The sequence below is a fragment of the Triticum aestivum genome, chromosome 2D (assembly GCF_018294505.1).
Source record: "Triticum aestivum cultivar Chinese Spring chromosome 2D, IWGSC CS RefSeq v2.1, whole genome shotgun sequence".
NCBI classification, from domain to species: domain Eukaryota; kingdom Viridiplantae; phylum Streptophyta; class Magnoliopsida; order Poales; family Poaceae; genus Triticum; species Triticum aestivum.
In genome coordinates, this window is record NC_057799.1 from 101097948 (window position 1) to 101109396 (window position 11449).

General features: G+C 44.3%; 1 protein-coding gene across 1 annotated transcript; it reads right to left on the reverse strand.

Moving 5' to 3' along the window:
* Positions 1–645: 645 nt before the first annotated feature.
* LOC123048929 (glycine-rich cell wall structural protein 1-like) lies at positions 646–1769 on the reverse strand. The gene has a single exon (XM_044471944.1). It carries the CDS (start codon positions 1749–1751, stop codon positions 870–872), a length of 882 nt encoding a protein of 293 aa, XP_044327879.1. The 5' UTR covers positions 1752–1769; the 3' UTR covers positions 646–869.
* Between the last annotated feature and the right edge of the window lie 9680 nt (positions 1770–11449).

Consider the following 11449-nt stretch of genomic DNA (forward strand, 5'->3'; position numbering starts at 1 on the left):
ACAATTTTTGAAATTCAGGAACATTTTTTAGTTCCTTAATAGTTCTTGAAATAGCGAACATTTTTTAAATTTTGTGAACATTTGTTTAAGTTTGTGAACATTGTTCCAAATGCTTGAACATTTTTTGAATATTGTGAACATTTTCTAGAAATTCATGAACATTTTTTGAAATTGCAAAGATTTTTTGAATAGATGAACATTATTTTTGAAATTGCAAACATTATTTGAATGCATGAGAATTTATCATTTCCTGAATAAATTTCAATCGTGAACAATTTTTGAATTCACGAACAATTGGACATTTTTGCAACTTTTTCTGAAATTCTAAATTATTTTTAGAAATAAAAAAATAAGGGGCTCCCTGCCCCGCACATGGGCCGGCCCATGAGGGAGCGGTGGGGGGGGAGTAGGGAGGGTACGCGCGCCTGTGGCTGCCGGCGCGTACCACGCTGTATAGGCGCTCCCGTAATTTTACCCCACATGCTTTTGTTTCTTATGTTTTAAATTGTGACTGTGTGAGATGGTTGGTGTAAGGAATAAGAATTCCTTACCGAAGGTGACGAATAGCGCAACCCTACATGTATATATAAGATATAAGACATTGGTTCGAAGGAGTAATCCAGTACTCACACTAACAAAGAAACATATAAGAAATCATAACATAAGATATTTATAGGTAGCGGTTACATGTTGGTAGATTGCTCCACTAAACTATTTAGTACTTCCACTAGAATCATGGAGCCCTTTATTAGGAGGCGCCTAGTAAAAACCCTATGAATGAAGAGAAACACAAATGATGTGGAATATTGTGAAACAAAGAGGCTAGAAGTGGTGTTGGGCTCCGATTCTTGCTTTTTTGAAATTGAAATTTAGTGGTATCCGCCTCTGCCGCCTCCGGATCCGCTGCCTCCACCGTTGCCAGACCCACCGTTGTAGCTGCCGCCCGTGCCCCCACCCTTTCCACCACCGAATCCGGTGGCATAGCCTTGACCAAATGAGCCAGTGCTACCAGTATGCCCGCCCCCAAAGCCAGAACCAGAACCAACTCCCATGCTTGGACCTTGAGCTACACCTCCACCTTGGCCACCACCGTTGCCGCTACCCCCTCCACTGGCATTGCCTCCGGAAGTGTCATCGCTGGCCGCCTGTCCACCTCCAGCGCCATTACCACCTCCATTTCCTCCGTCACCGCCGCCGCCGCCAGTACCACTACCTCCGGCATCAGAGTAGCTGGCACCACCAGCAGAAGGAGCTGGTGCAGTTGCTATGCCACTGTCACCATATCCTTCGCCGGCACCATCTCCGGCTCCATATCCGCTTGACCCATCTGCACCAGCACCTCCACCACCGCCCCCACCCTGACCATCAGCATTGGCGTACCCATTGCCACTAGGGGCTGATGCCGATCCACTCGAACCAACACCGTTTCCACCACCAGAGCCGGAACCGGATCCGGCTCCGCCTTGAGAACCACCGCCAGCACCGTTTCCTCCTCCTCCCCCAGCTCCCTTGACAACATAATTCTTATTGGAATCTCCACCACTCTCACCACCATATCCCAAGCCACCACCTCCTCCGGACCCTTCACCCCATCCACTCCCAGCCCCACCCGACGAGCTGCCACCGCCTCCGCCTCCCCCGCCTCCACCCCCAGCACTAGAGGAGCTAGCCAGCATCCTCGAAGCATTGGTGAACCCAATGCTCACGAGGACAACAAAGCCAAGAGCTACAAGCTTAGTGCTAGCAGCCATTGTGAGTGAGCTCGGTGGAGTGTGAGATGAGTTGGGTGTTGAAAACAGACAGGGTTGCGTGGCTATATATAGTGGAGGCCGTGCATGCATGGGTGATGGATGATGAGTGTTGGATCTCACACGCGGAAGGCGCGCACGCTTTGGGTTGTGAACTGGCTTAGTGATCCGATGACAACTTCTCTAATCACGTACGTTAGCATGCACGGTTGACTAAAATGCATGCATCGATCAACCAAATCTCTACATATATTTACTTAATGGGTAATTAGTTGACGAGAACTGGTCAGCTGCAGAAGTGTCTAAGGCTGATCATAGTGAGGAGTAACCATCTCTCTCTTTTTTAATTGCCTGTCATATAAGCATGTTTGCGAATCCCAAATACATGATATTACTTATGTTACCCTTACTGGCCAGCCTAAAGATACGTACTGACGCATCGTTGAGATTACTAGGCAACTGGCATCGAGATTAACAAATTGTTTTCTCTCCACCACATGAAATTAAGAACCTGAGTTGCCTTTACTCGATAGGCACGCATGAACTGGAAGCCGGGGTAATCCTTTGACATTGCACTTAATGAATGCTACTTGACCATTATCAATCATGAACACCGCGGATCTATAATAATAAAGAACGAAAACATACCGTACCCCTACGTAAGGCATGTCCCTTGCTGTTAATTACCAACAGAAAATGACTAGTGGCTCACCTAATCGTAATAAGGTGCATCAATTGCATTAACACTAAGTACTCCTAGAAGCACATGAGCTTGGCATGCGGAAGATGAGCCGAGCTCTGACCTGCCGTCTGACGTCGCTCTTCGTCGTCGTCGGTGCATGCAGTTTGAGAAAGGCTTCAACTAGCTCCTACTAGCTGTAGCCGCTAGGCGAGTAGAGTTAATCTTCTGGTAGACGACGACGGAGAGGGTTGATCTAGATTTATTGCACACTACTCCTAGGGTTTAGAGCTAACAGCGGCGACCTAGGGTTTAACGCGCCCTCGAGGTTCAGAAATTTGACCACGTAGTGTAAGCACACAGACAGGAACACACTTGGAGAGTTGGAGTATGCTATCTTTGGGATCGTTATGGCGACGCAAACACCGAGAGTTGACCTACCCCAGGCTTAGGACTTGGTATTCGATTCTCCAGCTGCCATCTTAACTAGCAGGCCATCTTAATTGACGGGATCAATGGACATGTGGTTAATCCATTGCCCCTCCATCGCTGGAGAATACCATCGATGAAACGTGGCCTTGCCGTGCTCTATTTTCGATAAAGGAAAATATATTAATATCACGAAAATACCAATTACACTCAGCCTCTGCACTAACAAGATATCGAAGACATCAAGAATGCACAGAGCCAAAAACAAAAATAAAAAAAGAGAAAAATAAAAACAAAGACCCCATCGCAGTGATGAAACACTCACAACAGCAACACTAAACACCACCAAAGACAACACCCAGACAACAGAAAAGGTTCTCCAAAAGCGACGCCTTCAAGAAGGAAATAATGCACAAGCGTCGTCGCCGCTCGATCAAGGATCTTGAGTCTTCGCCCCGGAGAGAGTCCGAGATCCCAAAAACAATGCCTTCGCAAGACCATTGCCAGGTACAACCAATGAAGGCCATGCGTTGGATTTTCACCCTGAAGATTGCGGCTCGGTACTCGAGAAGCACACCAAAAAATGTTGTCCACATGTGTTGTCACCCCCTCCTGCCAAGGCCACCGCTGCAAGTGCTCAACACCCGACACACGAGAAAAAAAACCTGTGCCGCCATTCTTCACCGCAACCAAAACTCCTCTCCCCCATTACAAGTCTCTGATCGCATCCATCATGACTTTCTTCATCATTATCAACGCCGTGGAAATCTATACTTAGACATGTCCCATGGCACCGGCAAGACAGCGAAGCTTCGCGCCACACCCTCATAGAACATCTCTGGCTGAAGGTGAGGGCGCGCTCGACCGGATCAATTCCGATCTAGATATTCAGTGACGCCGTGCGCCACAAGCTGAGATCTCCGATAGGAAGACCGGTACCCGTCGGTGTCCAGATCAAGCAGGCCGGCAAGAAGCAGATCAAAATTTTGGAGCAGGAAGAACAGCAGGGCCAACCACCGCGGGACTCCCTTGGATGCCGACGGGCCAGATCTGAGCAGTGAAATCGGACAATCAATGGAGGAGCGGATCCGAATCGGATCGTGCTGCTCACATGCAATACACTGCAAGGAGACGCCATCATGGACGCCATCACGGAAGCCACCGGCCGCCATGCCATGTAGATCGAAGGACCGCCGGGCTAGGAGAAAGCTCCATCGATGGAAATGCGGAGGGCCCCGCCGCCATTGTCTTAGGCATCTGTGCAGCCTTTGCGTGCGGTCAGCCTCTGATGGCGGCGAGATGGGAGATCCGATGGCGGACTGAGAGGCCGGCGGTGCGAGATCCCCCGAGTCGACAGACACGGGCAACATGGGGGTCGTTTTCTCGTCCCGTGCTCTATGACTGGAACCCTCCTTCAATGTCATGTCAATCTTTCTTTCTCGGCGATTCTCGGCTATTAGAATAATCCAAGACACGTCGTCGATCATTCAAGGACCTAGCACTCACACGAGGCACGACACATAGATTTGTTAACAAGGTTCATCAATACATGGCTACATCCTTGGAGTCTGACTGTGAATGCTTCTCCCCATATTATATAAGAGGTCTAAGATACAAGAGTCCTGCTAGGACACTACTATAATGTTACCCTTTCCTTCCAAACATTAGCGTGAATTGTATTTTTATTCTTATTTATTTTTGTGAGAGAAATTCTCAATCTATTTATCAATCATGATAGTAGAGAGAACACAAGAGGTAATAAAACTTACAACCAGGTATATGGACCACCTAGCGACGACTACAAGCACTGGAGCGAGCCGAAGGCGCGCCTCCATCATCGCCCTTCCCTCACCGGAGCCGGACAAACCTTGTTGTAGACTTCCCTCCGTCCCATAATATAAGAGCGTTTTTTGACACTACGCTAGTGTCAAAAAACGCTCTTATATTATGGGACGGAGGGAGTAGTAGACAGTCGGGAAGTCATCTTGTTAAGGTCCTAAAGGACCAGTGCACCAGAGCAGCAACCATCGCCAATGAAGAGAGTCGTAGATCGTAAAGATCAAACCTGTAACCACACAAACGAAGGCGAACAAAAAGTGGATCCAAATGGAACCACCGAAGAACAGCACCGACCGAATCTCACGAGATCCGACAAAGACACACCTTCACACATCCTCCGACGACGCTATTCACACCATCGGGGCGGGGATAGGAATGCTCTCTAAGTAGTCACATCTCGCATGTTGTGTAGAACCGTGTAGCATCTATAAAGCGAAACCTTGCTACCAAAGCTAGCTTATTTGTTAGAGCATGAATCATGCAACAGCCCCTTACCTCTGTTAGAAATTCCGTAGTTTCTGGTTAAGCTTAATCTAGGTTAGAATCATCATAAGTTTATTGATATTTTCTTCATAGAGTTTTCTGTAGCTCCTTCACAATATACCTACACTGCATCAATAGTCAGAGAAAACAGAATGACTAGCTAATGTGAAAAGTTGTGATCATCACTATTTGTTATACCCACTACTTTCAATATACTTTTTAAAGTAGCCATAGATTTGGAGAAAATGACTTTTGGGTGTGGCCTTGCTGCCAGCTGCATATTTTTTATATGATGGTTTAGTGGTCGTGTCTAGACCTATGTGGTCTCAGTGTTGCGCTATATGTAGGCATTCAGCTTTAGCATCATGTTGGGATCGGATAGGAACTAATAAGATGCAGATTTGAATGTAGAGAAGGTAAATTGCTTTTTTTTTAACAGAGAGAGGGATCCCGAAGGATCCCGAAACTTTATTCATAAAACATATTACAACTATGATTACAATTGGACCCAACAGACACTAGAAATTACAAACAAGTCCCTAGACTTTGCAAGAAGGACCCCAATCTGAGATACTAAATCGCAATTAGGTCCTCAACCTTCTCTCAGCTTCCACGTCGCCATCACAAGGTTCGGAACCACTTGGGGTGACAAGGCCGACGAAACACATAGCCACGACCACCGAGATGACGCTATGACGCCTCCATTTAGGCATTTGGGCCCGGGGGAAAAGGGGTGGCCGTCTTTCGACCAGAAAAGTCACTAGATCCGCGAAGAATGCCCATCGATCGCTCTCCAACGAGCAGTATAGCTCTGCATCGAACTCAGGTGTGGATTGGTGTGTCCAATTTTTGTGTCATTTTATACCTTTTATTTTTGCACCTTAGTGTTAGGATTTCAGGATTTTACCACGTCCACACACCTTTTCTCTTTTTTCACTAGCATTTCATCTATGTAGGTATTTTGGGGCACGAGGAAAGAATGCCAAGGATATGATGTAAAAATCATGTTAATTGGCATGATAAAAAAACTATCATAAAAGGGAGAAGTGGAATGGAGAAGAAAAAACACAGGTCAGGCTCTAGAGCAAATGATGGCGTCCGGTATGACCACGCGTGCTCGTACTGCTCATCGTCCCAGCTGTCGTTGCAACCTCCTGGTCCGGTACTTCTACCCTGGGCGATCGGATCAAGGTTCATATGCCTACAGCCACCACAAACTCATCCAGAATGAAGAACCCTAATCTCTAGAAGTGATCCGGAGGGAGGATTGATTGAAGGGTTCCACCACGACATCACTCCCATCAAGGAGGCATCAGCATCATCTATCTATACCTTCACCATCCCATCACCATTTCTTTGTAATACGATAGCCCTTGTGGATCCATTTTTATATTACATAGTTTCATCCATGTTTATCGCAATTCATCATGTTATCAGGTAGGAACCCTAGTATGTTTAGGTACGAAACGATGATAGGATTTGACATCCTCTTTATATGTTATGTTGATGATATTCTTGATGTTGGGTGAAGTCGACCATCCAACATATGCCTCTTTTGGATGAAAGGTCATTACCATTTGTATGAAGGTGAGTTTGTGGAGCTTTGTACTGACAGTACCCATTTCCCTCCTTACTTGATCATTGCAATAGGGGGTCAACGGAGACCGCCTTTAGCTGCGTCCATGGGGAAACTCTTAATCACTGTTCTAAAGCCAATGTGGGGACAAAAGGTGGTGGTGTATGTGATACCAGGCTGTTGCATGTATGCACGTATCTATGATTGGCTCCGCCCACTTGTAGAAACAAGTGGCTTGGGAATCTGAACCTAGAACTATCCATTAGCATAGGTCGCATTAGAAACATAATAGAGGGGAATCCGGACTCCCCGAGAATGACTTAGCCCTATTGACTCCAAACTACCATAATTTCGTGATTGCATATTTAAATTTTAGTCTTGTTCTTTATTCTGTGTTCACAACTCACTTGTAATATTTCAAACTTATATTTTCACTTTGCTTCGGACCGCAACTAACTTGCAGGCACAATATTAAAAATATCAACGAGAGACAAATTCCATTTCCTATGTTCCCTGTGGGATCGATACTCTTACTTCAAAGAAGGCGCAACTAAACCTTGTGCACTTGCAGGACATCAAGGATACGCTCGACGATAGCGAGCTACAGATCTGCATCCTCCATCACCATCCCCATGACGTCTACACAAAGAAGATGAATGAGAGAAGGGGATCCTCCAGATCCGGGAACCAACACAGCCCCTCGTCACCACAGATCGGGGGAACCCTGGACAAGGGCCTCCAATCTGACTAACACGAGATCTCCAACCTCCCCTTATCCGACCACCATGGCTGTAGATGCACGCAGCAGAAGCAAGAGAGGAAGAACCAGATCAGGTTTATTTGAGAGGAAAGAAAACCTACGGCTATATGAAAGAACAAGATCCAGGCATCCCTCCCACTCAACGCTCGCCACCATGGCCGCCGGCGACCGGGGATGGGGGGAGGAGCCGAAGCAAAGGAGGATGGGAGGGATCAAGGAAGGAGGGGAGGAGCGGCACAGAGCCAGTCGCCATAAAGGGCAAGTCCAAAAGTCTGTCGACGTCTCACTCCTACGTCAGGGAAGTTGCTTTTCTATTGTGAAGCATGCACAATTAGTAGTTTAGCACTAAGGCTTGTCTAAGACATGCTATAGCCGGGCCCAGTGGAGCCCACCCTTCCATCTAACAATATGTATCGCCCATTGCGCTCGCTACGGGTGAAATCACTCGCTAAGGCACTATTGTGGGTCGACCCATTAGCAGTAGATATCTGCGGGCAGAACGCTACTTTTAGGAAGCTTCTAGAACATTCCGCCCACTTTTGGGAGATTTCAAAAGGTTTTTCCCTTTTTTATTTTCATTCTTTACCGGTTTATAGATTTTTCTGTGATTTTTTCTTTCCTTTTTTCCAGTTTCTTTTCTTTTTTAATTCACGAGAATTACTTGAATTCACGAACATTTTTTCAGATTCCAACACTTTTTCAGTCCATTTCAAATTCATGAACACTTTCTGAATTTATGAACATTTTTTGAATTCATGATGCTTTTTGAAATTCATGGAAAGTTTTTGAAGTGATGATTTTTGTGCTTAAATTCATGAACAATTTTCCACTTCATGAACCTTGTTTACAATTCATAAAAAAACTTGAATTCATGAAAAAAATAAGTTCATGAACAATTATCGAATATGAACAGGGTTTCAAATTCGTGAACACTTGGAAATTCATAAAAAAATACATTCGTGAACATTTTCTAAATATTGAACATTTTTTTAGATTCACGAACATTATTTGAATTCACAAAAAAACCGGATTTACAAACATTTTATTTCAAATTCGTGAACATTTTTGTAGCTAACGTTTTTGACCAATATTGTGAATATTGTAAAATATAAGAAAAACATACACACAAAAAAACAATGTGAAAAAACGTAGGAAAAAATGCACTTGCTTGTTGGCTGGTTGATGGAATCTCGCTTTTTTGCTTGCTAGGCCAGGCTCATGCAGGATACCGCTCGATGGTGCGGGAGGTACGCACGCGAGTTTTTATTTTAGGGCTAGGCAGGTAGGGAGCTCCTGTTCAGCGCCTTAAGCGCCCGAACAGGTTGCTGGCGCCCACAACAGCACCTTGTGGGCCGGCCCGCGAAGGGAAAACGCAGCTAACATAAATCGACAGAAAAATGCAAAAAATGGCGTCTTCAGGAATCGAACTCGCGTCGCCCATGAAGGTGAGCCTTCTTCGAGCTTAGCTGACCACCACACCCGTCCTCGCAACGCCGTCCGCCGACACCGCGATGGAGTTGGCCGCCCCCGGCGGCTAGGGTTTTGGTGCCAAATCCTATTCAACGCCTTAAGCACCGAATATAGGCCATTTGGTACAGGGCGCACACCCCTGTACGCTTGGTTTGTCTAGCGGGCCGGCCCATCTCACTCCCTTCTGCTCTTTTTCTTCTGTTTCTAAAGTGCAAAAAGCCTGCGAGAGCCAGGAATTGAACCCACGTCGAGTTCACCTCAAAAAAAAAATGAACCCACGTCGAGCGAGTTGAGAGTACAACACGACAACCACCAGACCACACAAGCTGTTGTGTTTACTTACATGTTTTTATCCTCTTTTATCTTTCTTCTGTTTTTTTTCTTTTTTCTTTCATTTTTCAAATTTGAGAAAAAAAATCGACAAAATTGATGAAATTTTTTCAAATTCGATGACCTTTTTTTTTCAAATTTGATGAACTTTTTTCAAATTCGGTGAATTTTTTTTCAAATCCGATGAACTTTTTCAAATCGAATGAACTTTTTTCAAATTTGATGAACTTTTTTCAAATTCGGTGAACTTTTTTTCAAATCCGATGAACTTTTTCAAACTCGATGAACTCAAATTCGATGAACTTTTCTCAAGTTTGATGAACCTTTTTTTTAAATTGATGAACTTTTCTTCAAATTCGATGACTTTTCTTCAAAAGCGTTGAACTTTTTTCAACATCGATGAACCTTTTTCGTATTCGATGAACTTTTCTTCAAATTCGATGAACTTTTTTTTTTAATTTGACGAACTTTTTTCAAATTCGATGAACTTTTTTCGTATTCAATGAACTTTTTTCTTAATTCATAATTTTTCTGTGTTATTTTTTTCATATTTACGAAAAATTTACGAGCATATTCCCTCCATTTTTTGCCCTGAAACAGCAGCTTGGTAGAAAAAAAACAAGCGATGCGACTTGATCGATCGAGCGAGCGAGTGATGCGAGGGAGCGAAGGCAGAGTGGGCCGGCCCATAAAGGGAGCTCGCGTGGGCGCCCAAACTCCTTACGGGCGCTGAAGGCGCCGGCGAGGAGCTCTCGTTTTGGTCGGGGTCGAGCGAATTGGCCGAAGAATGCCGATGCGCAGCTTGACGATTGCTTGGGCTTGGGCCTCGTGTTGAACTAACCGCCTGGTCCTGGCCCAGATAGAGCTCCTGTTCGGCGCCTTAGGGGGTGTTTGTTTCCAAGGACCTTTTGATGTAGGGACTAGAAAAAGTCCCTCTTAGAGACTTTTTAACCAAACAGGAGGTACTACTAGGGACTAAAAGTTGCTTTTTGGGACTAAATGAAGAAGACTCTCAAGGAGAGTCTTTTTTGGGACTTTTCAAACAATGCCCCTCCCTGCACCCATTGCCCTGCCACCCCATGGTGTTGTTTGGTTGTTATTTTTCTGTATACTAGGGGTAACATGGTCTTTTACATGTCATTTAATAACCTCTAGGGATGGATTAGGGACTTTTTAGTCCCTGAAAACAAACAGGGAGGGACTTTTTTGAGACTAGAGACTTTTTAGTTGGGACTAGAGACGTTTTAGTTAGGACTTATCAACCAAACAGGGCCTTAAGCGCCCGAACAGGTTGCTGGCGCCCGCAGCAGCACCTTGTGGCCCGACCCGCGAAGGGAAAACGCAGCTAACAAAAATCGACAGGCCGGCCCGCGAAGGGAAAACGCAGCTAACAAAAATCGACAGAAAAATGGCCTCTTAGGAATTTGACGCGCGTCGCCCGTGAAGGCGAGCCTTCTTCGAGCTTAGGTGACCACCACACCCGTTCCGCACTTGTGCTCTTATTATCGCTAACAGAAGATGAAATAGTATGACCGCGCTATTTAATTATCACTTTGTTTTTTTATTTATTTAAAAAATCATGAGTTTAATAACTTTCATCGATTTTTAGACAAAAGTTGATAAACTTCAAAAAAGTTTATCACTTTGGAGAAATAGTTCAACATTTTTTAATATAAAGTTCGTAAACTTAGAAAAGTTCATCGATTTTGGAAAGAATTATGAAAAAGTTCATCGTTTCCGAAAGAAGTTCATCGATTTTGAAAATAGTTCACAAATTTGACAAGAAAAAATCATCAATCTTGAAAAAAGTTCATCGGATTTCAAAAAAATTCATCGAATCAAAAAAGTTCTTCAATTTAAAGAGGTTCATCAAATTTGAAAAACAATTCATCAAGTTTTAGAATAAAGTTGATCGGTTTCGAAAAAAGTTCATCGATTTCTGACAAAAAGTTCATCGAGTTTGAAAAAATAGTTCATCGATTTTTTAAAAAGTTCACAAATTTCAAGGAACAATTCATCAATCTTGAAAATTTCATCGGATTTGGAAAACTTTCATCGTATTTGGAAAAAAAGTTTATCAAATTTGAAAAAAGTTCATTGAATTTTAAAAAAGTTCGTTGAATTTTAAAAAAGTT

What these genes read in the sequence shown, in the direction of transcription:
- LOC123048929 (XM_044471944.1), bottom strand. Translation starts at nt 1,751, where the DNA reads ATGGCTGCTAGCACTAAGCTTGTAGCTCTTGGCTTTGTTGTCCTCGTG.